General features: G+C 35.8%; 1 protein-coding gene across 1 annotated transcript; it reads left to right on the forward strand.

Annotated features, from left to right (window-relative positions):
- Positions 1 to 11,111: 11,111 nt before the first annotated feature.
- On the forward strand, positions 11,112 to 27,108 carry LOC140154882 (neo-calmodulin-like). The gene is made up of 6 exons (XM_072177532.1): positions 11,112 to 11,182; positions 11,321 to 11,355; positions 12,510 to 12,662; positions 13,695 to 13,818; positions 26,275 to 26,390; positions 26,506 to 27,108. Coding segments are annotated over exons 1-6 (459 nt in total). The 5' UTR covers positions 11,112 to 11,180; the 3' UTR covers positions 26,535 to 27,108.
- Positions 27,109 to 27,213: the final 105 nt, after the last annotated feature.

Consider the following 27,213-nt stretch of genomic DNA (forward strand, 5'->3'; position numbering starts at 1 on the left):
TGATACCAAGGATTCCATAAAAGCCATTAACTTAGATGTAAGTAGTTTAGTTTGGCGACGGCCATCTTGAGTTTCAAAATGGCCGAAATGTTAAACATATATTCACCTAAATCTCGGTTTGTGAGCAACATAGAAGGCTAAAATGGTGGCAATACCCATGTTTATGATATTGGGGGGTTCAAAATCACCATCCCATAAGCTGTAACAATGGTCCTTTCGCTGCCACCGTGAATTTTAAAATGTAGCCCGGGTGAGAGTCATTTCAAATACCAGTTCAATGTCCTACACATCTATGAATAACATAAGAGTCGTAATTTAATTGATGGCATCTAGATTATATGGATTTACATAGAGTTGTTGCAAGTTGCTACCTCTGCTAGGCTTGTTACATCATCACCACTGTCCTCCTCATTGTCACAGTCACTTAATGTATGAGAATGAGCATTGTCACAATGTCACATAGTTATTTCTCTTCACAGCATGTGCAGTCTGTGCAAAACAGTCCATTCATTTGACACTTGCATAGGTCACTGGTACACCTGGAATTGACGGCATCTGGAGCTGGAAGCAAATGTTTCATCACTGGTTGCTTCAGAAACAGTATATGTCACACAAAGACAATGCAATAATGATGTCGTGGTTGGCATCCAAAGTATCTAAGACCTTACTGCCTTTGTCGGCAAACATCCCAGTAATGTCGGCTCTAGACAATTAAGGCAAGCAACACAGGAAGACTTTCTGCATTTGATGGCCCGAAGCATTGTATCTTGGTCCTAGTTTTATGTTTCTATGGCTCACCCCCGTGTCTGTTGCAAGGTTTGGATAGCGCCTTACAGCCAGAACCAAGACGTCTGTGTCTGGAAAGAAGATCTTCAATGAGGTAGCACCATTGTTGGTGGCCTCAATGCCATGCAGCATGCCCGGGGCAGCATGAGCTTGGTGTCTGCCTTCCCCTGTAAACTACTTAGGTTAACTATCCTGTGTGAGTGTTCTTCTTTATTGTGCCACATAACTACATCATGCTTTCTGTTAATAGCAGCATGCTGCAGAATCTTCTCTGCTAAACTCTGTCAACTCATATTTCGTCTTAACATGTGCAAGTACCTTTGGCATACCTTCGGTTAATTGCAATTGATGTTGATCTGTTATGTGATAAGCCACAGCTTTGTTTCCAGCTAGCGGCCATTCACATGTTGAAAGTTTAAGGGAAATGTCACCAAAGTCATAGCGATCAAAGACCATACTAGGTACGTGCACCGTGTACGTATTAAAGTATTGTACTTCTCTCAGAAACGTTCAATAAAGTGACAGGTCAATATTCTGAACATGTTTCACCCACTCTGGTTTGTCCAGTGCCTGTAGATCAGCCATACCAATTACCATCGACTAGTGTTACATGTTGGCAACTGTCAGGTATAACAGCTGCAGGACTGGTATTCCTAACTTCATCCAAGTTATTTACATGAACAGTAGAAGATGTGTCATTACTGGGTCCCCAGGCAAGGAAGGAACAGGCAAAGTATTAGATGATCTATCCATAGCCTCCATCCTAGATAGAGGTGTCTGAAGGTAGTGATTCAAGGAGGGGCATCAAGTCAATCTTGGAGAAAGTGATGAAAAGTGATCCATCTGGTGCAAAGAGAGCTCTGGGTACTACATATAACTCATCTCTCGAGCTTTGGATATCACTAAAAGCTGTGCAAATAATGCGCTGTCTTCTCTCAGCTCTATCAATTTACTTCCATCCTTGCCTTTCACTGCAATAGTACTTGATGACCACGTGTGGAGTTGCACTATCATCATGGGTATTCGCAAATTAAATTTGTTGCTTGCTATCGTTTCAGACACAAATGTAGCGAACTTTGTTCTTGTCCTTTTTCGTTTCTGGGAAAACTATAACACTTACAATGAAGTGCACCTAGTCTTTGATCGCTATATGACTCCAGACATCTTGATCCAGACACAGACGTCTTATAACTGGCTGTAAGACGTTATCCAAATCTTGTGCAGCTGACACAAGTGTGATAACTCTGAGTGAGCCATAGAAACATAAAATTAGGACCAATATGTTTTAGGGCTATCAAAAGCAGCAGATCTTCCTGGGTTTGTCTGGAGCCGAAATTACTAGGAAGTTTACCGTCAAAGGCAATAAAACATGCTGGAAGGTCTTAGATAATTTGGATGCCAACCATGAGATCATTATAGCGTTTTCCCAACTTGGTGTGACAGACACTATTTCTGAAGCCACCAGTGACACCACATTTACCTCTAACTCCAGATGCCGTCAAATGCAGGTATGGTCAGACTCGGTGTACCAGTGAACTATGCAAGTGTAAAATAAATGGTCTGTTTTGCACAGTTTCTGTACATGCCGTAAGTAGAAATAACTATGCTCCTTCTCATACAGAAAGTGGTCGTGACGATGAAGAGGACAGAGATGATGATGTTTAACAAGCCTAGCAGGACTTGCAACAACTTTATGTAAATCCATATAATCTAGATTCCACCAGTTTAAAATTACTACTCTGTATGTTATTCATAGATGTGTATGACACTGGTGTTTAAAATGGCTCTCACCAGCACGGTCATTTTAAAATTCATGGTGGCAGCGAATGAACCATCGTTACATATTATGGGATGGTGATTTTGCAACCGCCATTATCATTATCATAAACATGGGTATTGCCACCATTTTTAGCCTTCTATATTGCTCACAAGCCGAGATATAGGTGAAAGTATGTTTAACATGTCGGCCATTTTGAAATTCAAGATGGCCGCTGCCAAACTAAACTACTTACAGCTAAGTTAATGGCTTTTATGGAATCCTTGGTATCATAAACATGGGTATTGCCACCATTTTTAGCCTTCTATGTTGCTCACAAGCTGATATATAGGTGAATATATGTTTAACATTTCGGCCATTTTGAAACTCAAGATGGCCGCCGCCAAACTAAACTACTTATATCTAAGTTAATGGCTTTTATGGAATCCTTGGTTTTGGGTTTTGCCACCATTTTTAGCCTTCTATGTTACTCACACGCCGAGATATAGGTGAAAGTATGTTTAACATGTCAGCCATTTTGAAATTCAAGATGGCCGCCAAACTAAACCACTTACAACTAAGTTAATGGCTTTTATGGAATCCTTGGTATCACAAACATGGGTATTGCCACCATTTTTAACCTTGTATGTTGCTCACAAGCTGAGATATAGGACAAAATATAGTGAAAATGGCCGCCATTTTGAAATCCAAGATGGCCGCCCTCTGCAGCATTTCCAAAATTGGCAACAAACATTTTCCTGTTCCTAGACATGTGTAGAACATATCCAGATAGGTGGCATCTTCTAATCATCGAAAATCTACGGACTCCTAGTTCAGGACCTTTGCCACCGGACTATACATTTCATTTCATTTGCGCATTGCGACTGACTATCGTTCCTTGAAAACTTTTTTTTTTGTTGGAAAAAATAGGAAAACGTTTATATAATGCACACAAAAAAGCAAAGATTTTTGGGACGTCGGCGAAATGTGGGGGGGGGGGAGAGGCAAAGATTCTTTGGGCCGCGCCAACGTGGCGCGGGGTCATGACGGCCGAAGGGAATACATTTTTGCGGATTTTTGTAGTCCATTTTGAGAATTCACCTCCCAACCTACCTAATTATTGCACAGGTAGGCCCCCCTAGCCCCTAAATTTAAACAGGTCTAAGATATACCACACCAGAGAAATTGATCTGTAGGCCTTCAACTTTAAATAAAAATACCGAAGTCTACCATGTTATTTTTAGCAAGGATGCTACTTGTTGAGTCATTCGTTGGAACACGAAATGCTTGCTGGGATATCCTTGCAGTTCTAAAGGCTGCATTGCAGTATAAAATGAACCTATCAGAATTCATTGAGATTTCCGAGACACGGGTCATAAACCAGAGTCCACTTTAAAAGTGCCGGCATACAGACGAAAAGATGATCTTTTTAATATGATTATTTATTTATTTATTTATTTATTTATTTATTTATTTATTTATTTATTTATTTATTTATTTATTTATTTATTTATTTAATTAATTAATTATTTGGTTATTCTTTATTTGGTTTGATTGATTAATTGTTTGATTGCTGATTTGATTGAACTGATTGAATGTGTTGATTGATTGATTCATCCATTGATTTATTTGATTGATTTATCGATTAATTTACCTATTTATTTATTTATTTATTTATTTATTTATTTATTTATTTATTTATTTATTTATTTATTTATTTATTTATTTATTTATTTATTTATTTATTTATTTATTTATTTATTTATTTATTTATGTTAATTAATTAATTTATTTATTTATTTAAGGGAACGAAAAAACAATTCAACCGCCCTTCGGCTCGGCGGCGAAAAATCCGCCTGACCCAAACTCCCATAACCCCCTTGGGAATCAAATGGTGCGTCCCTAATCCTATTTTGAGAGTGTCACTTTTTTATCGAGTTTCGAGTTTCAAGTTTCGAGTTTCAAGTAGGAGTTTAAAGTATCGAGTCTATAGTTTCAAATATCGAGTTTCAAGTATCAAGTTTCGAGTTCGAGTTTCGCTAAGTTTCTTTCTCTCTTTGGTGATTCTTTCTTTCTTTCTTTCCTCCTTCCTTTCTTCCTTTAATAATTGATGATTCTCTTTTCTTCATTTAATCCTTTTACTCTTTCTTTCTTTCTTTCTTTCTATATCTTTCTTTTCTTCTTTCTTTCTTTCTTTCTTTCTTTCTTTATTTCGTTCTTTTTCATTATTTCTTTCTTTCTTTTTCTTTCGTTCTTTCACAATGTTAAACTTGAAATTTGAACATCGAGTAAAAACTCGAAATTTGATATCGAGTTTAAACTCGGAATTTGAATATCGAGTAAAAACTCGAAATTTGAATATCGAGTTTAAACTCGGAATTTGAATATCGAGGTTAACTCGAAATTTGAACATCGAGTTTAAACTCAAAATTTAAATATCGAGTTGAGCTGATGTTATTTGAGTTTCAATGTGCTCAGCTCGCATGTTATATTCTTTCTTACTTCTTTAGCCTAATACATACCTTTCTTTCTTTTTTCTTTCTTTCTTTCCTTATTTACATTCTTTCATTTAATTCTTTCTTTTTTCCCTCTCAGAAATGCATCAGCATCCGTGCCGACGCCTTAGATCAATGTCAAATATAAATATTACGATCTAACTTGCTAAGGCTGCAACACCACTTGCTTAAAACCAGGTGGTATGCGCCGTGCATTCTCTAAATTCAGTAAATTTCGATCGTCAACCGTGTAATTGAATGGGATTTATTTTTGAAATTTTAAAACGCTTGAAATATCACAAACAAATAGGCCTATGTTAATAAATAATATAAATACAAGCTAAAACCGTTGGGGTTCGATAATGAACCCCACAAAACTAACCGAGTATAATGTAAAAGGCCGAGCGGTTTTGCCGGCTCTCTCCGACCGATGCCACTCGCCGCCTGCTTAAAACAAGAAAATGTTTAAGAAAATGTTTAACTAGTAACAAACGCACGGCGCATGCGCGAGCCGGGAAATTCAGTTTTGGTTTTGAAACGTAAACAAAGCCGAATATCAAAACAACTCCATGCAGAAAATCACTTCTTTTTGTAAAACTAAGCAAAATTACAACAATTACTTCAGGGAATATAAACACCGAAGTCATATCTACCACATATGTCAAAAAGAAGTTGAAAATTCATTAGATAAGCGAAAAAGGGTCGAATTTTCGGTCAAAAAAAATTTAGAAAAAAATCATATTTTTTGGCCTAAAACTTGCCATAACAAAATTCCTGTACACCACCAATTTCACGATTTTTGTCCTCAAAATTAACTGAGTAATCCTCATAGTGTTTTCAAGTCAATTCCCCGGGAGACGGAGAAACGGACATATAGAAAAAAAGATATTTAATTTTATTTAATTAAATCCACAACTTGACACCTGAGTCGGCGGGCGTTGCAAACGTGTCATATACGGTGAGTATGTGTGTACATAATGTAGGGACCGAACCTACAGCAAGCTTGAACTTCCCGGCTCGCGCATGCGCCCTGCGTTTGTTACTAGTTAAGAAAATGTTAGTCATACGCCCCCAACTTTACACGAACGGGAGAAGAATAAAAGGTATCTTCTCGACTGTATATTGGATATTGATAAAAACAATAAGATACAAAACAAGAATTCCTGAAAAAAATTGGTGTCAGTTCCAATTTACAATGTAACTATTATTTTAATGTAATGTTAAAGAGAAGTTTTGCACTGCAGAACAGAATATTTAGTGGTAGTTCATTTTCTCATTAAATAGGCCTATATTTTATACACTTACATAGGCCTGCGTGTTTAGACGCAACGTCAGCCTTCTATTCTTCAATTTTTTTCACAGGAGGAAGATGGCTAATTTCATCATTCGATATCAGCAAAGTATCAGGCCCTTGCAACTCCTATACCAGCGCAATACAAAAAGATTTTTGTTTAACTAACACTGGATGTTTTTATAAAAATATTGTATGTGATGAAGAAGGGGGCTGTGGTTTATTTGTGTAAAAGTCAAAATAGGATTCGGAGTGGGTCAGGACTCTGTTTTGTCATCTTCCTTCTGTGGGTCTTTGAACCTGCTCATTGTCTGGTGTTTTTTGTTTTTTTGTTTTGGGTTTTATTTTATTTTTATTTTTTTTATTTTTTTGTAATTTTGATTTTGAAATGGAGCCTTCATCTTTGGTTCGAGTTGTATTTTTTCCTGAATGTATTTTAATGCTTTCTCTCCCCACCAGCTCAAGTACTGATAAAATACAAAAAACTGAAAAAGAAAAAAAAAAAAAAGATGTGGACACCGTCGGTTCCCCCCGTGTATTATCCGCCGGTGCCATTATCACGTGACTGTAGAAAAATGCTGCTGCCACCAGATATAGGCTAAGTAAAACAGCGTATTACTATCAAGACTTATGTTTGATAGCTGTCCTTAGATCGATGCGTCAAATTTCCAGTCCATTATGTCGATATTATCAAGACAGAGATTGTGTCTGACGTCATCTGTCAAAGTCGTTGATGATGACTTGCTAAACCCGGCGGTAAATTATTTTAAGCTTATTGTTAATTTTGCACCTTCTAACATACAAACCATCTCAAAAGTTAGGTCTTTATAGTAGGAAACTTTCTTGGGCGAAGGCACCATGTCAACAATGCCTAGAAAAGTTGCTTTTTGCCTTGTAAAAGTACGTAATTTTTCGCCACTTCCTGCCAGCAGCATGGAAGCAGGTCGATTCGGCCAATACAATTCGTCCACAGTTGACTTGGCCATATGCCAATTCATGCATTTGGCCCCAAGCTTAGTCAGCCACAAACCAATTCGATATTAACCAAAAGGGATAAACGATTTAATATGTTAATGAATATATGTGACCGTCCATCAGGAAACAGCTGTAAATATATCATAAGCTTTAAAAAGAAAATCAACATTTCATATAGACATTCCACAGTTCACACAAGAAATGAATGGAGATGGGGGGATGGGTGAGGTCATTAACATTTTAATAATGCCTAAATATTAGATGTAATTTTTTATTAGACTTTTCTTTATTTGTAACTTAAACTGGTTTACTGATTTTGCCATCTATATATATTTATCAGTAATATTCCATTTCCTAGGAGACTTCAAGGGGGGTGGAGGTGGAGGAAGTTTGGGTCGGGGCAAGTTTTTTTTTTTCGCCGCCAAAGGCAGCAAGTTTTTTTTTTTAATTTTCGTGCATAATTTGTACAGTTAGGTGGGGAAAGTTTTTTTTTTTTGCTCATGTAGTGGGGGAAGTTTTTTTTTTCAAAAACTTCCTTCCCCCTCCCTTGAAGTCTAATGGTGCGTCCCTATATATACAGATTTAGTGTAAAAACAACGGTTATGGAGAAAATCAGGAAATAGTTAAATTTGGCCAACTTTTTTGTACATCAATATACAGGGTTCGAATTGGCATGTGGGCGATTTGGTTTGGGGCTGAATTGACGAATAGTTTCGATATCGATATTGATATTTTTACAGAGCACGTGATATTTCGATATGATGATTCGAATTGTCACGTGATCGTCAAACCTGTACTAAAGGTGTCAGTTCTGCAGGAACTGACACAAAAAATTAAAAATTGATGTATTATGAAGACCGAATCAATGTCGATTCGCTTCAAACAAAATGTAAATTGATCAGTATTATGCCTACTTTGCCCTGCTCATTAATCTGTTTTTAAACCTTTTTCCTTCTTTAATAGTGTGTTTAGATTTGAGGTGAAAATGTGTTTTTTGTGATTGTTCTCAAAAATATGTATCAGGCTATATCTGTGTATGTAATATTGAATTTGTGATGAATTTCCATTCAAAAAATGTCATTTCGGTAAATTCTTTGGGCAAAAGTGCCTAAAGTACCCACTTTAGGGAAAATTGGGCAGTTTTAACGAAATATTGGTATACACAACATTAACAATAGGTACTTGAGGGGTGTAGAGAAGCGGTGTGGCACATCCCGGTACAAAAGTTTTCGAAGACCCCCCCCTGTTCTATAGTCAAAACAAAATGCAGGGAATAATATGTGACGTCAAGCCCAGACCACCACATATCACCCATACAACCCAATACAATATGTATCCATGGAGATATAATCAGTGGTACCCCATAGGTTGAATTTTGTATAGGCCTACATAGAAAACGGCTAATCGTACATGTATAGCCTACAACGTTATTTCAAATAAAAATTCCTTTAAAAAAGGAATGGGGCGCCCAAATTATGTGAGCTTGGACGTGATATGGTGAATTCCATGGCATGGTGTTTAGATTTGGTCCCGGGGATTTGGTATCATAATGATTTTTTCTAGGGAAGAGTAGAAGATGATCAAATGCAAGACAAATGTGTTTGATTGGGGAAGGTGTATCACAGGACCGTTTTGGATGAAATAAATTGAATTGGAATGAAGCTGTCGTGTCAATTTGCGATTATGTGGGGTGGGGGAGTTAAATTTTGGGGCATATTGTAGTGATGATATTGCTTTGGATATTGAATATTGTTGAATTTCGTTATGCAGGGGGTATATGATGGATAGTATAGAAGAGGATCTACCCTATGTTGACCAAAAGAAAAGTTTTTATGAATGTATAACGTCTGTGATACATATACATCATAACGTCTGTGATACATATACATCATCTACTTGCTAATACACTGAAAATCTAATAGAGATGAAGGATAAAAGACAATTACAGAACATTCATTCTTCAAAAGTAGCTATATGGGTATACAATGTTTACAAGATAAGAACGTTAATGTTTTGTACATGAACGTAACATCTTTGATACATAGTTGTTAACACACTGAAAATCTGACTAGAGATTTACAATTTGATGATATCCAAAAGAATACTTACTAACTTAGCATTGAAGAATTAAAATAATTACAGAACTTTCATTTGTTAACATACACGTAGCAATGATTAACAATGTTGAAAATACAAACGTAACGTTTTGTTCATAAACATAACATCCTCGACACATCTAGGATCCGCATAATTTGTTGATTAATGTCATAAACAGTCACAAAAGATTTATGGTCTGATCATTTTATCATTTTAAGGGGGACCCGATATTGCATTGGGAAGAACCAGGCTTTTCAATTACTATCAAAACTGCTGGGTACCAAACTTTTTGATACAGCTTGTATAGTAATTTGTTCTAATTTCCATGCAAAAGGAGCCAGTTGTTTCATCCTTAAAACAAATAGGCTACACCATAATTTCCAATTACCCCATGCAGATAGATAAGACCTTGGTAAGATAAGCGTGTTAATTGTTATGTCACTATCACTATCTTGATCTTGATAAGATGCCTGACTTTGAAACTTTGGGTACAAAAACTCATACTCTGCAAGTTAGGTCAAATTTTGCACTATGATTGTTTATTTGCGCTTATTGGACTATGCCATTCAGATTAGGCTATTGTAATCCAAAGTGTTGGTCACCGTCTATCGGGTTCTAAGAGGCGGTAAACTGGTTACAAAGGTCAAAGTGGTTACAAAGGTCTCGATTTATTTGGTGTTTTTACAAATCCATTAATTTTGTCTTTTAAACAAAGAATATACGCACACCATTTTATCCTGTGCATAACAGAAAACAATAATAAAATAAAATCCAAGCATATTGTGGATTTATTTCTGAGCAAGGGCATAATTTTAGCAAAATAGCACAACAATTGCGGAGTAAATCTAGTAAGACTGAAATTAGAAGCTACTCACAAGTACATGCCAATATTGTGGGACGCCTCCGTAGAGGGCGCCCCAATAAACAGTCCACTGATGCCAATGCTGTGATTTAGTCACTCAATTGGGCTATACTATTGACGATATATAGCTCACCACAGCTTCTGTGGGTTTCGTTCTGGCTGAAGCACCAAATTTGGGCACATTTCGGGTGCTTTTCGGAAAAAAAAATTATATACTGATTGGTTACAAAAAGAAAAAAAAAGTATGTATATAGAGAAATTCAGCATCCGAAAGTCTAACAGTCACATCTGAGTACAAAAGTTTTCGAAGGAACCCCCGGGATCAGGCCGACAGTGTTTTTGCATCATTTTGGGCAATTCCGCGATCCGGGGCAACGTCGTTGCTATGTGGTATAGCAATGTGTAAATTTAGTAAATCCAAAATTGAGATGTATTCCAAAATCGAAACTATTCATACATTAAACATAAATTTTCAGTAACATACCGGTATTCGTTTTCAATGAGCCATTTAAAGTGATGAATTTAGGTATTTTTTTTCAATATAGACCACTGTTATCGAATTAATATTTACAGTGATATGACCTTTCAGTTTTCATTATTATTTTCTCGATATTTTTTAGAAAATATTTTATGTGTATGTATGACTGCTGTTAGCCAGGCTATCGCGGAAGTCGACTGACTAATTAGTTTTACGCCAATTGATCAAGCAGTTTTTTAATGCACCCAATTTTAAAAGAAGAGTGGGCATATGAATTTTAGGTTACTGAGCTCTTGCCGCGTTGCCACGGCTTGGCCCTTTAAATTTTAAGGCAACACTGTACTACGCACCGAAATTAGCTCGATGGACATAAAAAAACAAATGTCTAAAATGTGCTAAATGGGCAAACATTGGAGCGCCGGAATCTTCAATCATATATTATTATGGTAAGTTGGTTGATTTCAATATTAATTATTCGCTATGAACATGCATGAAAACCTAAAAATTGATCTAAAAGTGCTTTCCTTTTTTCTTTTAAACAATATCATTGATCTATTTTATGTTCTGTTGTTGCATTACAGGCAACCAGCAACCTTACGGAAGAACAAGTTACGGGTATGTTGTCTGGGGAAAGTGATGGCACCAAGCTTTTGTTGAAAGAGTTGAAATAAGACCATGTTCATCCTAAATAAGTTGAATTAAGATAATCTTAAATAAGTTGAATTAAGATCATCATAAATAAGTTGAATTAAGAATTTAAGATCATCCTAAATAAGTTGAATTAAGATCATCCTAAATAAGATGAAAATAAGATTAAGATCATCCTAAATAAGATGATATCCAATATAAAATTCATTTTGGTTTTGGTCAAGATGTTTCAGTAACAAATACATGTATCTGATTATATATATAAATGTTCTCAAAACATTTTTAAATGTTTTATATGAAATCAAAACCACTACAAAAACATTCAAAAAATGTTGTCAAAATATTATTTCAAAATATTTGTTGGCAAACAACATAATTTGTTAACGCTTTTATTAGCAACATTATATTAAAATGTTTTGCATCACGCTTTCAAAAAAAAAATTCTGAATGCTATTAAAACGTTTTACACCATTTATATTATAGGGCCTAAACGTAGACAACGTTAGAAAACGTTATAAAATTATGTTCGCTGGGTAACTGACGACCGGCGTCAGCAATGATGTTTCTTTGTCAGATATTGCTTTATCACTGTTTATGGCAACGTTACTGAGTGTTGTAGATTGTAGATGTAACTTAGCATTACTATATATAAAAGCTTATAAACTACTTCAGACAGTTCGTGCCTTTGAAAAGGCACTTAATGACTTGTCGACTTAGGCATACATAAATGTTCCCCGTATTGTTTGTGATTCAGTTTTGTCAACATACACTTTTACATTTTGTAAATATCTCTCTGGTCCTTACCCCGGGTCCTTACGGGGATGGTGCGTATTTTGTTTATTTATTTATTATGCGTAATGTAATTTCAGTATTCTTTCTGTAGAATAATTTAGGTAAAACCATGGAAACGTCGCCAATGGTCAACAAAGGGGCAAGTCCATCACAACATCATAGGACTTCTTCTGATGAAGATGTGTGTGTCAAATATCGAAAATTCAATCAACTGGGCCCTTTTTGAGCTCGCGCTATCCTTGGCTGTATTCCTTACCCGGATCCTATATTTGGCTCATAAATGACGCTCATAAATTGCCTGCTAACAACTTATATTTTCACCTTCTCAGAATTCAAAGAAGCCTTTTGTCTTTTTGATAAAAATGGAGACGGACTTATCACAGCAAACGACATAGGACTAGTGATGAGATCTCTGGGACAGAATCCCACTGAAGCAGAATTACAGGACATGTTTATTGGAGTCGATTCAGCGGCTCTCAATGGTAAGCTAAGGGGCTATCATTTTCTTCGGAGGGGCAGGGGGGAATAATACTGGGGTCATACATTTGGGAAAGAAAAAATAGGAGGGGCCATGAAATTGTTGATGACCAAAATGTAGTGAGTCACAAGGTGACCAAAGATAGTGTGTTTATTTTATTCAAATTTCATTTCAAATACAATTTTAGCATTTTTACTAAGGTGTATCGGTGGTGGTGGTGGTGATGGTGGAAGGGCGGGGTCATAAAATTTTTGTTGCCGAAATAGGGGGCGAGATAGGCGAGGTCTGCTTGTTTTATGTAGACAAGGGGCAGTCTTCAGTGAACAGCTCTTTTAAGAGCCACCAAACCTTTAAATTTAGCAGATAGGCGAGGTCTGCTTGTTTTCTGTAGACAAGGGACAGTCTTCAGTGAACAGCTCTTTTCAGAGCCACCAAACCTTTAAAATTCCCAGATATGCGAGGTCTGCGTGTTTCTGTAGACAAGGGGCAGTCTTCAGTGAACGGCTCTTTTCAGAGCCCCAACCTTTGAAATTAGCAGATATGCGAGATCTGCTTGTTCTCTGTTGACAAGGGGCAGTCTTCAGTGAACGGCTCTTTTCAGACCCCCAACCTTTGAAATTAGCAGATAGGCGAGATCTGCTTGTTCTCTGTTGACAAGGGGCAGTCTTCAGTGAACGGCTCTTTTCAGAGCCATCAGTAAGCAAGGGGCGGTCTACATGTCTCATTCTTAGGTACTTTATCCTGAAGAAGTCCGAGCTACTCCTGACGAAAGCTTGACAGTTCTAAACTTGTCCGACGGCGTAACCCGCTAAAAACACACACTAAGTAATAGTGTGTCAAACGCTCACAAAATATAAACATAAATAATTATCCAATTAATTATATGTAAATATTAACTTAAATTGTTTTTCTAAATAAGAGTGTAGTCTAATTTGAACCAAATTAAACTCTAAATTATAATGTAACTATATTGATAACGGTCAAACTGTTATTTGTCTCAGCAATATTATTATCTAAACGCTCTTATTTTTCCAAGGCAAAGGAATCAACTTTGACGAGTTTCTGTTAATGATGTCACGCAAGATGCAAACGTCCGATACAGAAGAGGAATTAAAAGAAGCATTCCGAGTATTTGATAAAGACGGTGACGGTTTCATTAGGTATGCATACATTAATACAGTATTGTAATCCACAAGTTGTATTGATATAGCAGTGTAGAAATTAGTGGAAATATTAAAGAAAATAAATGTAGGAATTGAATCCATTAGTCTCCGGCAATCACAGCATCATGCCTTTATGTTAGAAAAAATAATTATCAAGCACGAATTATATGGTTTTATTTAAAACTAACCATTAAAAACCTAATAAAAACAGCCGTTTCTCATATTCAAAATTCCCGAGCTCCGACCAATGCCGGTGCAATGGGCTATTCCAGATAATAAAAGACCCCCCCCCCCCCTTATAGAGGGCAAATGATTTTTTTGAAAAAAAATCTGGAATTCCAAACTTGTTTTGGAAAAAATATCTGGAATTCCTGACCAAATCTCCGCAAAAAGTATGGAATTCCCAGCACATTCCACCAAAACCCTATAGAGGGCAAACTATTTTTTTGAAAAAAAGTCTGGAATTCCAAATTCATTTTGGAAAAAATATCTGGAATTTCAGACCCAATCTCCACAAAAAGTATGGAATTCCAGGCACATTCCATCAGAACCCTATAGAGGGCAAACTATTTTTTTGAAAAAAAGTCTGGAATTCCAAATTCATTTTGGAAGAAATATCTGGAATTTCAGACCCAATCTCCGCAAAAAAGTATGGAATTCAGGCATATTCCACCAGAACCCTATAGAGGGCAAACTTTTTTGGGGAAAAAGTCTGGAATTCCAAAGTAATTTTTAAAGTAATTTATTTTAATTTTAATTTTAATATGTTTATTGCACATAAGAAACAAATAAACAAACAGCAACAAGATGTGTTGTGCAAAAAAGGCATTAAGGCCCACGGTTGGACTTTTTAATACACATCAGGGAAGTATAGGCCTACAATTTTCATGCGAGACCAACACATTTGCAAATAAGAAATAGGTTATGTTCAAATTGACAAATTTCCTAAACCAGAAATTTACTATTCATGCATCAAACATACCGTACTATATATTTGAAATTGTGTCCTATCAACTTATATAAAACGAGCAGGATTTTTCACTGTTTTACTAGTAAACGATTAGGGACCGTTCATTATTTCTACCGGAGGGGGGGCCGGGAGCAGAGAGAAAGTCACTGCCGAAAACTATATGACCCCCCCTTCTCCGATAATAAAAACCATATGACCCCCCCCCCCCCTCCGAGCTACATGAAAATCATATGACCCCCCCCCACCAACCAAAATAGAAAGTATTGGATCAGCTGCCTCAACGCATCACATCACTGCCACATCAGGCTGAAAAATAATGCCTTTAGTGTGTTTGCCACCCGGTACCAATTTTTCATAAAAAGCACCTAAATTTTATACCCTAATTGCAGTATTGGTCAAATATTGGTCAAAAACCAAATATTGGTCTTTACTGAATAGCCACCCATCAATATACCAAAATCGCTGAAAAGGACCCCAAAATCGTGGCACATCCTCATATACCTTCAACTTGGTAGAACCCCACAGGGTATTTTAACTTGTTTTATTTATTTTTCTAAAATATTGTTTATTTCACATGCATGTACACAGTTTTTGGTTCAAACTGCCACCCTGTGCTCCAGCTAGTACATGTACTTCAATACCACAGGTCCCTGAACAAACCACAGTGATATTATCCAGTACAGTTTTTTTGCACCAAGAACAATCTTTCAAGTGGCAGGTTTGGAAACTTGGGGTCAAAATTATTATAATTCATTAGTTTTAGGTAATTAGGCTAAAATGGCTGTAAAACGAATTTATTTCATTTTTTAAGTTGTAATTTAATTCAATCATACAGAATATAAAACAATCCAGCTGATTTATTAATTTTCAATCTCTTAAATTGTAAGTATGCATCAACTTCTCATACATGTTAAACTGATGAAATATGGTGCGAAAGTGGAATAAATGTGCGCGAAGCGCGCAGAAATTTGCACTTTTGGGGTTAAAATGGGCAAATATGTGGTCAGAAACCTATATTCAGGGGTCAACATTGGGGGGTTGTATGGAGCATCCCCCCTGGCAAAATATTGGGGGGGATCTACGCCTATGGTGATGTATCGATCGGACTCAAGTCCACTTTTTGCCGGACTCGGACACAAACAGACTCGGTTCGGCTCAAACTTGGACACAGAAAGTCCAATTAGATCCATGTAAAATGTGAAATGATTATCTAAAAATGTCAAAATAGATCTCAAATTTGATTCAAAATTTGTTGTCATAATATCCAACATATCCACAAAATTATTTAGATTTATCTGTCAATTCCCAGAATCATTACTGTTATCGTTAATGAAATAATTGATAATTATACATATTTTAATTAATATTTTGACTATATAAAAATATCTAAAATTTCTTTCATGGAACTCTCTAATTCATTAAACTCTTGAAAGAGAGAAAACATGCACACAGACATGTACACCCCATCCATAGGGCTAGGGTGGCTGTGGTTTGTGTGTGTTCACTACTCAGTGGCAGTCACTGCACATTTGTCCGGAACATTTGTCCATCACACAACCATAATATAATTTCTAAAAGGGTGAATTTCTATTAGTATTATTATGATGACGACGACGACGACGACGATGATGTTACTTTTCTATAATGTATTTGAATACATTGCCCAAGTTTACTGTCATGGTAAGTCTTTTAACTAGGGTATGGAAATGACACCTGTGTGGGGTGGGGTTTGATAGTGGAGCGGTTTGGGGTAGTGAAGTTGTCTCTTTTCATTGTAAATGTTTAACCCAATGACCCATTTTTTCAAAATGTTATAATAAATTACTTACTTTTGGTGCAAATATATGTCAATTCACACTGGCAGGTGAAAAACAGGTGAGGCCTGACTTAAGTCAGGACTAGGACCAAAGTGTCGGCCGACATGCAAAGCGCAAATCTAATGGTCAGGGTCCAGGGGCAATGTACCAGATGGGGGTCCAGGGGGCGAAGCCCCCGGAAGCTCCAGGATTTTTGAGATGCAAAACCATCTGACCCCCCCTTTCAATAACTAAAAAACCATCTGACCCCTCCTTTTTGCCTGACAAAACCCATCTGACCCCCCATGTATTCTCCCGGCCCCCCCCCTCCGGTGGAAATAATGAACGGTCCCTTAAAGCGAATGATTGATTTTGCCACTTGTTGCATTTATTTTAATAGTATTAAAGACTACTCTAGTATTTTAATCATGTAAATAATTCAAATACATTGTACATACAGAAGGCATATGTTTAAGACTCATATTATTCACTGTTATCTTATCAAAAACACTATAGAATGTGTTTAATATACTCCAACCAGGCCAGTGAGCCTTTGTTAATGGCAGTACATACAAGAATGCCTGAATGCTGCAAACGCCATTAGCCTCTTGCCCCTAGCTCGCCCTATTTGACCTTTGTAATATTAAGAGGTAGGTTTGAATTCACTGTGGTAATAGCTCTATACTTGCCATATTTGCTCTGGTATTACAGTATAACCAAAATACGTACATATGTATTTACTGAATGGAATATTTTAAATAAACTTGAACATGAATAAAAGTGTCATAACAAATACTCATATTTTATAAATGAAATAATTAGGCCTTACGTATTTGATAAGTAAAATATAAATATACAAATCTACAAAGAACATAGTGATATAATACTATAAATATTACTACATGGTACATTCAGTGAATTAGAAATACATGCATGTACTTCTATATATTCTATACTTCTAAAATATTAGACCCAAGTCTAAGAAAGTAGTTACGTACGTCGTTATAAAATATTTGTGTACATTATATAACACTTTTCAATTAATATTTAGCAAATTAGCACATGAAAGTATGAGTAATGAGTTGCTTTTTAATGAAAATTGTTTATGTTAATTTAATACTTTATAGTGTTGTTGTTGTGTTGTGACTGACTTCCTGCAAAGTGTCATTTGCTGTTTAGTTTTCGTTGTTTTGGTAATCTTGGTAGGCCTATTATGAGTGTAGGCCTAAAGGTGGCCTATAAACTTTCTTATTTGCAGACATATTCAAATTAGGATATAAATGCATTTCAGACTCAAATTTTACGGCCGACAATTTAGGCCTACATGTTTAATATTTATCTCAATAGAATTTTTTAGTATAACAGAATGTGGTTCTTACATTATGCAGACTGGCAGACTGTGGCAGATTGGCAGACTGGATTGTTGCATTATATGCAGGAAGGATCACTTTATTTGGGCAGTTTTTGACCATCTCTTCAAAAGTAACAAGGTTAACATACCGGCATGAGCTGTCATGATAGTATTAAAAAGACAAAGATGCAATCAGATTTTGGAAAATCATGTGCATAGTTTTTGTTTGAAAAAATAATTTTTAGAGCTTTTGGACCTTCTAAATGGCCTGAATAGCCCCTGAAAATTTGGTTCATTTTCCAACAAACAAACTAAAATTACCATAATATTGTGTAATTGAACTGGAAGTTGAGCTTGAGCCTGTAAAAGTTAATGAAGGCCAGGGCCATACATACACAGATTTATTGGGGGGGTGCAAGAATTCCAAAAAGAATTATCCCACTTTTGGACCTTTTTATTGGAAAAATAGCAAAAACCGGACCCTTTTGGGGTGGTGCTGCCGCTCCCCTATACGGACTTGACGAAGGCCAAAGATATAATTTAAAACTTAATGTGTGATTTGCACCACAGCGACGCCTTCAATCAGGGGCGCAGCCCTTTACTGTGGAGGGGCAAATCTAAATTTTGTCCCCATTTGTCCATTTTTATCCCATTTTTAGTCATTTTAATGACACTTTACTCTTTGCCGTCCCCATTTTTTCTGTTGCCACCATACCCCCGGCCCCGGCTCTATTTGCATTGACGATAATTATAAGCGCTGGAATGAAATAGCAATTTTCTCTGTAAAAAGTGCTTTACCTCATTTGTTAATTTTTGGCTTGAAATTAAATGGGGACATAATGTGATCAGTGAAAACTAACATTTTGTGGAAAACAAATAAGAATCTATTCTTTGTTGAAATCGCACATTATTGCTTTAAAAATGTAGTTTATTTTTAACACTGTATGTATCCCAGAAAGTGAAAATATGACCATAACTTTTGAATACATTATCCTGTTTTGCCAAATAAATCATAGCCCAATCCCCTACCAATTCTAAGAATTGCATTTATTTTGTATAAAAATTCCGTATATATGGGTTCCTTACTAGTTCCATTTTTTTCATTGATAATATCACCATTCTTTTCCAAAGTGATTCCAGATACATTGGCATGATTGGTGTAACAAAAATTGTTTTCTGTAACCCATTCATTCATAAACTGTTCTTTTTGTTTCAAAATATAAAATTTGATATAGCTTGTTTGAAACAAGCAAAATGAAATTAATAACAATTAATGAGTAATGTGTAGGTCTAAATTTATAATATACATTAGCCATTTTCCCCCATAAATTACAATATCAATCAAAATTAACCAGGCCTCAGAGTGCTGTATAAACATAATATTTTGTATTTTTAAACATTACCTATTTTATAAACACCAGTTTTATTTTTTAAATAAATATAATAAATAAATAAATAAATAAATAAATAAATAAATAAATAAATAAATAAATAAATAAATAAATAAATAATCGTGCCCATTGTACTAAATAAAATGGATGCATGGGAAAATTATAAAATCAACAAAAAATGGTACCCGACAATCTACAGCTTTATAGAAAATATAGCGGTATTAAAGCGATCTAATTTTTTTAAGAATTTAGTGTTTTTCACCGGTTTCTGCCTGCAAGTGGAAATTGAAAACTTGTTGAGTCTAACAATATTAGAAGTGTTTAATTTTAAATCCTGATTTTTCATTTATATTGTCGCATTGTCAAATATTGAATAAAAGTTAATTTAAGACATAATAACCCTTTAACTGGATTTAACTGGCAATAAAAGTCCAATTTTAATATTTGCCAATATTTTTATAAGGGCCAAAAACAGTCCTTTCTGAAAGGTGAAAACAGACGGAGTTGGGACTGGGGGTTGAAAAATAGATCTTGCGATTTTACACACATTTTACTAAAAACTCAAATAAATATTAGAATGGCTAAAAATTTAAAAGCAAGCCGAGTACAAACTTCCAATTTGTTTCAGAGATTACGTCGACGTCACATGCATTTAAAAAATAATATCCATGAAAAAATATTGCATGTTATGCATATCTTGATGTATAATTTGGTGTAAAATGCATTATTTTTGTGATTTTGTTCAATTCAGAAAAGTCCATCAGCTGAACGTGGTACCTATAGCATTTTGATTTTGTACATAAATATAGTCATTTCTTTTTATATATGGTCAATTCCAGCGAAAGAGGGACAAAATTCTCTCTATGTTAACTTTCCACTTTAATAAACATGATAAAGGAAATTACGTTATTGATGGAGCATATCATGTCACGTCCAATGTGCTCTCTTTGAGCATATAGGCCTTTACTAGCAAGTCATACCACGGAAATGATGAATTGGCGTTACCCACGAATTCAAAGATAAAGCACCATATCACCATATGTAAAACGATTGAGTTCCACCAAAGTTTGTGAACTCTAGAGGCCATTAAGTCAATTTGGCTAATAATTTTGTTACCCGCGTATCAAAAATAAAATGATAGTTCTGAAAAATGTTAAGTGAATATGCCATAAATGACTATATCATGAAACGTAGTTTCGTACTATAATTCTGAGGTAAAAGTGATTATTTTATACAAATACATGTTACCCATAAAATTCCACAAAATCATATTTGATGTTACCCACGTATCAAATGTTATCCACGAGTCCAGCAAATACCGTATTGCCATAACTTAATTTAACATTTAATGACCTTGGACACTGAATTTAGTTTGACAAGCGCTTAAAATTGTAAATCGTATAAATACGTTCACCGCTTTAAAAAAATCTACGACGGTTTCAACTTTTGATACCCACGAATCCCGAATAGATGCTAACCTTGAAAAACAAGGAGAATATTTATTTAAAATCTAAATCAGCACATATTCAAGCCATGGGTATGCTATAATTTTTACAGTACTTGTAGTTTATGCACCTAAGAAACGCAAACCCCAAACGGTATAATAGCACTTATAGCTTTACCCACGAATTCGGCTTTACCCACGAATCCAAGGATTTACTCGTAAATGAGATGTTTCTTATTCATCTTAACATTTTGAAAACATGCGAAATAGGTTCCAAAACAGTTCTATTTATTAAGTAGCATCCTCTTGAAGGTATACTGAAGCTGTATCGTGAGGTTTTGATTGAGTATCCTAAATTACCATTGTTTGGGTGTAGGCCTATGCAATTGGTTAGAGAAACGGGAATCATTGAAACACAATGGAGGAATAACCACATGATGATTTCCAACCATCTGTAAAATTTTCTATTTTGCCGCTTACCAATACATACCTTCAAATTTGTGTTACCCACGAACATTTTGGCTACCCACGAATCCCTACTTAAATTATAGTTAATAATGTCTTGATAATGTTTTAGTTCTGAGGAACCATCAAACACGATTTAATAGAATATTGCTGCATGAAAATATGGAATGATTTTACTTAAAATAATAATATAAAACTGTTTGCATTGTCTATTTGAATTTCGCAACTTCATTATTCTCAAAATTTGTATACCCAAAATGCCATAATGATCAATTCTAAATATTCCATGTAGTTTGTATTTTGATTAAAATATATTTTAGTGCCATTGTAGCCTGAATTATTGACATATATGGAAAAGTAATTTTTATTTTTATTAAAAAATTAATAGGAATTTGCTAATTTTCAGACGCTGTTACCCCACGAATCCATCCGAGATCCTCATCCTGCGATGAGATACAAAATCTAACTTTATATTTCTATAAAGCATTTATTTTAATCTTTCGAAATAATGCAGTAATGTTAAATGACAGCCACTTTGGAAAGAGCTCGAAGAATTGACACAATCTTACCTGTACACCTGGTTCTTTCTTAAAATTGGTAATAACCAAAATATTTCTTTGTAGATATATGTAATAAAATTCTAGTTTACGTTCAAAGTCTTCACCGATTTCTAGTGTATATGGGTCACACGTAAAATATTGAAAGATATTAAAGAAAGTGAAATTTTATGGCGTACAACAGGTGAAAAAGGCTTAAATTCGTGGGTAAAATGCACATGCGCATTTAATACTTTATTTGGTCTAGCAAGAAAAGTTAATTTTCAATCCGATGGCACTTCCACCTGATGATTCACTAGATATGATCTTCTCATTTGATAAGTCTAGAATTGAAATGGAAAACATTTTTAAAATGGCCCCAGAGAGAATTCTGTCCCGCTTTAGCTGGAATTGACCATATATATCAAAAGCATCATGTACATTGTATTCTACAAAGAAAGGTTTAATATTAAGGGTAGGCCCCTACCTAATGTTTTTGCGTAGAGTGAGTGTAGAGGGCCGTGAGGATTCACTTCATACATAATAAAAATAAGTATTTAAAGAAATCGAAGACGTTTTGGAGTAAACATTTTAGTCTTCTTCTTAGCGTGTCCACATTTTAGTGTAATATGAATGACTGATGTAATTTTAAACAAACAACAAACCTTCTATGAATTGTAAATTTAACCTAAGTACATCCAAAATGGTTCAAAAACATGTACCATGCATCTTTTTTAAATGTGGTCCCCCTAAAAACCCCATGACTGTTTTCTCCTTTTTGTATTTTGCTACTAACCTATAAGGTCGCCATTTATCAGAACCAGTACCGATTAAATTTTTAGAAATCCATTTAGAGGGGAACATTTGGCATGTTTGGCATGACAAAAAACTGTTTTGTTATCACGTCCTTCTAGTTTCAGCTGTAGTTTTTATATAAAGAGAGTAGTTATATCCAATTCCATTATTGATCAAATTTTGCTCATTGGAATCGCTTACCAAGAAGACGCAGCATCTATACATTACTGAGTTTGGCGAATTGGTAAGGCTAAAAACCTTTACGGTTTACATTATTTTTAAGATTTTTTTTACGTTAAGGGAAGGGTATGAACGTTTGGACAGTATTTATTGTGGGACATTAGAACACATCAGACATATCGAATTGCATTTTGAATACGAAGAATGGCCTTCTGATATCAAATAATTTTGATTTTTTGAAATTCGCAATCTAATACACATTTTATGGCAAATCATTAAAATTGATATTTTTGATATTTAACAGTACTCGAAGTAAACTTTATAAATCTGATGATTTCTACCTAAAGTGTATGTAGGTGGGATGAAAAGCCGACGATCAATTGAAAATTTTGACCTTTCGTATTGAAGATATGGATTTTTTTCCCCAAAACACCCAAAAAAATAGGTCTTTTGGGAAAAATCCATATCTTCAATATGAAAGGTCAAAATTTTCAATTGATCGTCGGCTTTTCCTCCCAGTTACATACACTTTAAGACTACTAGTATATCATTAAATTTATAAAATTTACTTCGTGGACTGTTATATCTCCAAATGTGAAAAATATCAAATTTTAATAATTTGTCATAAAATTTGTATTATATCGTGAATTTCATAAAATGAAAATTATTTGATATCAGAAAGACATTCTTCGTATTCAGAATGCAATTCGATAGGTCTGATGTGCTCTCATGTCCCACAATAAATGCTGTTGAAACGCTCATTCCAGTTCCCTTAAGGGGGTCAAATTAAGTTAACTAGGCGGTTACCCTACCCGTATTTCGCGGTTTTCGGCTATCATGGTTATAGGCTTTTGCAGATCTCAAAATCAGGGTGTGTCCTTTGGCTGGGATCACTTTCCTCGCAGCTGCATGAGCAATTGCAGCTTTTTGCAAAAATTTGACCTGACTTTCGCCCTCAATTTGAAATTTGACTTGACCTTTGACCACGGATGACCTAACAAACACAAACCTGAGCTTCCTTGGCCAAAGTTACACCCATCCACAAAGTTTGAGCTCCATTATAATGAGCAATTTGAAATTTCTACCTTTTTTGACCTATGACCTCTTAACCGTAGGTCTGACAAAAAGGTCACCGTGGAACGGCAACAAATTGTGTAATACAAATTTGCACAAAATGCTACTTAGAGCAAGTAGGCTACAAATATAATTAAATACTTCTGGAAAGGGGGCTATAGCTAGGCCTATGCCATATTTGAGACTAATTCAGCAGTTTTTGATGATTTCTTCGGAAATATACAGATTTGTAACGCCAAATTTCAATATGTTTATGAGAAAAATATGATCTTTCATCTGATACCAAAATCAGCATTTTGATGAGGTAAAGGGGGGCCGATGATGAGATTGTCAATCAGGTTAGCCACCTTTAAGATGGACAGCGTCAGAAACCCTTCCTAGCAGGTATACTAGTACTAATTTCGGCGTTTTCGGTAATTTGAATAACAAAATTGACAGAAATCGTACATTATGGCTGAATGTTCAATAAAATTCTTGAATTTGATTTCTTTCTAGTATTTCTCAAAATTACAAAGTGGAATGTGTAAGGCAAAGTAAAAATAAAAATATGTTTCTAGTCCGGGTTTTTAAAAATTAGGAGGATGAGGGGCTTTTTATTTTCTATTTTTTATTGGAAAACGACGCTAACCTGTATTTGGCACCATATTTTGGGTATTCGACACACAGATTGATATCTGAGAAAAAGGAGGAGGCATTTTTTATTTTATTGTTTTGAGAGGTAGACACCTCTAGTGATCATAAAACTCTTCTTAAATGATGTATTATGCATTTACAAAGCCGTAAAATAAGTTTCAACTTCTGAAACATCTTTTTCAACAAGTTATAACTGAAAGTTTACCAAATAAAAAGATATTTGAAAAATCTTCAAAAAAGGAGGAGGGCGCGGACGAGAAACATGTATTTGTTTTACTCGGCCTAAAAGAGTTTTAAAACTCTCATATTAAACTTAAAGTGTCCAACACGTAGAGGGCACGGTGGCTCAGTGGTTACGGCCTTGGACTCATAATCTGAGAGCTTGCTTGACGTGCGTGGGTTCGAGTCCCCGTCCCGCCACTGTGTTGCGCCCTTGGGCAAGGCGCTTTGTCACGCTTGCCTCACCCCACCCAGGTGCAATGGGAAGCTGTTAGGGGTAGTCACAGTCGTTGTACTGATGAACCCTGTGCCATTTGTAGGCAGCAAACGTGGTTCCGACATATTCTAATAACGGCGGAATAAATGTAAAGCGCTTTGAGGCTGTTTACGGCATAAAGCACTATATAAATATCTACATTTATTTTTATTTTTTTATGATGATAAAACACCCATGTACGAAATAAATGGGTATATTTGGGTATTGCAGTACTAAATTATGAGCCTTGGGCGAGGGTATTAAATAAAAAAAGGGGGGCGCAGGATTTTGTTTTTACCAGCTGAAAGGGGGGGGGGCAATCAATTATTGGCTAGCTAGGGGCAATTTTGGCACACATAGGCCATCTTTTAAATAAAACGCTCTAAAAACGCAGTACGGAAACGCTTAAATTGGCAAATTTTCCTACTCCCTGCGCTCTTGACCATTTACGGTTTTGTAAATTGGGATTCCAAAGGTTTCTTGGCAGGCCGGGGAAAGGGTTGGCAGTCCAACGCCCTCTATAGATTTAGAGTATGACTTTGAAGGCGTTTCATGGGGGAAGACAGTCTGGAAGTCCAGTTATTAAGAGTGCGATATTGGGGGGGTGTCTGGAATTCCAACGCGTCGTTCGGGGAAAAGGTCTGGAATTCCGATGCCCTCTATAGTTTGGAGTACATGGCTTTGGAGTTTTGGGGGAAAATCTTGAATTCCATAAATTAAGAATAAAAAAGTCTGGAATTCCGACGCGTTGGGAAAAAAAGGAGTAAAAAAAGTCTGGAATTCTGATGCCGCTGGGGGAATAAAAGTCTGGAATTCCGACGCGTTGGGGGGAAAGCCTGGAATTCCGACGCCCTCTATAGGTTTGGATTATATGATGTGAAGAAATTTGGGTGAAAAAAGTCTGGAATTCCAGACCAGAATACATACAAAAAGAGTATGGAATTCCAGTGCCCTCTATAGGGGGGGATTGATTATTATCTGGAACAGCCCAATGACATCATAGTTATTTGTGCTCAATTGATCGCCAGCCTTCATATACTGGGACGTCATTGCACTTTCGGCGCCCGGGGATTTTGAATATCGCGTGACGGTGTTGAGAGACGGATTAGATGTTTTTATTCGTTTTTATGGTCAATATGATTTTCAGATTCTTGTTTCATTTATTCTGTGCTAAATAATCAGCTGTCACTTTTCTCCATGATTTCATCAAAAAACTTCGAAGCAAGGGCATTGAATTTCCCTGGAACAAGTTCCCGCAATATTTAAGTCTCTTTTGAGAGGTTATTTACCCCGGTTATTCACATAACGTGTTTGTTCATTTTTGTTATCGTTCTTTGCTGAAGTTCAAAAGAACTTCGCCACGTCCTAGCCAACCTTGGGGAAAATTTGTCAGAAGGAGAATGTTTGGAGATAATACATGAAATAGATGAAGACGGTGATGGCCAGGTCAGCTTCCCAGGTACGTACCGGATCGTATTATTATTCAAAGATAACGCTTTAGAGATTCGAATATGATAATTATCAACAATACATGACACCCTTTTCATGCCTTTGTCTATATTTAATGTTGACAGAATTCGTGAAGATGGTAACCAAGTCTTAAGTCATCCGAAGTCAATTTGAGCAAGAAACCCAATCGATATTCTGAAGTTGCTGTTCCAGTTGAAGTACATAAACTTCATTTTTTTCCAGAATCTGTGATTTCGCAAACAGCAGCAAACTCTCTAGTTACGATGAAAATACGCTTGAAAATCAACTTTTCCCCAGTCTCTGCGCTCAGTCTTACTATGACCTACTCGATGCTCCAATAAAATGAAGTCACCCGGGCGTTATAAAATAATAGGCCTACAGTCCATAAACATTACAAAATTCAATATTGATTTTTAAAGACCAAAGCAAAGTGCCATCCTTGCATGTTTGGTATACTTTAAAAGGGTATGTAATAAGGATTTCAAATTTGGAATATCTCGGAAAGTCGTTTTGTCAACTTGATGCTTTATGAGAGCATAAACCAGAGAAGATGAGAAAAGATTAGGCTATAGTTCGCCCTCCATTACCTTTGTATCAGAAATTTACTCTGGTCTAAATGATGGCGCACATCCAGATTTATAACCACTACAACCCCGGGACCACAGCAGGGCTAAATAAAATAAACAGAATCGTGAGTCATTGTGAGAACCACCCTCTGCTGATCAATGTACGAAGTATTTTTGTACGGTTCATCGATCAATCTGAAAAAAGCAACCTTTGCTTTTTGCACAGAGTATATGCTACAAGGTCAA

The sequence above is a fragment of the Amphiura filiformis genome, chromosome 6 (genome assembly GCF_039555335.1).
Source record: "Amphiura filiformis chromosome 6, Afil_fr2py, whole genome shotgun sequence".
Lineage (NCBI taxonomy): Eukaryota > Metazoa > Echinodermata > Ophiuroidea > Amphilepidida > Amphiuridae > Amphiura > Amphiura filiformis.

What these genes read in the sequence shown, in the direction of transcription:
- LOC140154882 (XM_072177532.1), top strand. An exon ending in TACGGAAGAACAAGTTACGG is followed by an intron (nt 11,356 to 12,509) that starts GTATGTTGTCTG and finishes TCACCTTCTCAG; the next exon opens with AATTCAAAGAAGCCTTTTGT. An exon ending in CGATTCAGCGGCTCTCAATG is followed by an intron (nt 12,663 to 13,694) that starts GTAAGCTAAGGG and finishes TATTTTTCCAAG; the next exon opens with GCAAAGGAATCAACTTTGAC.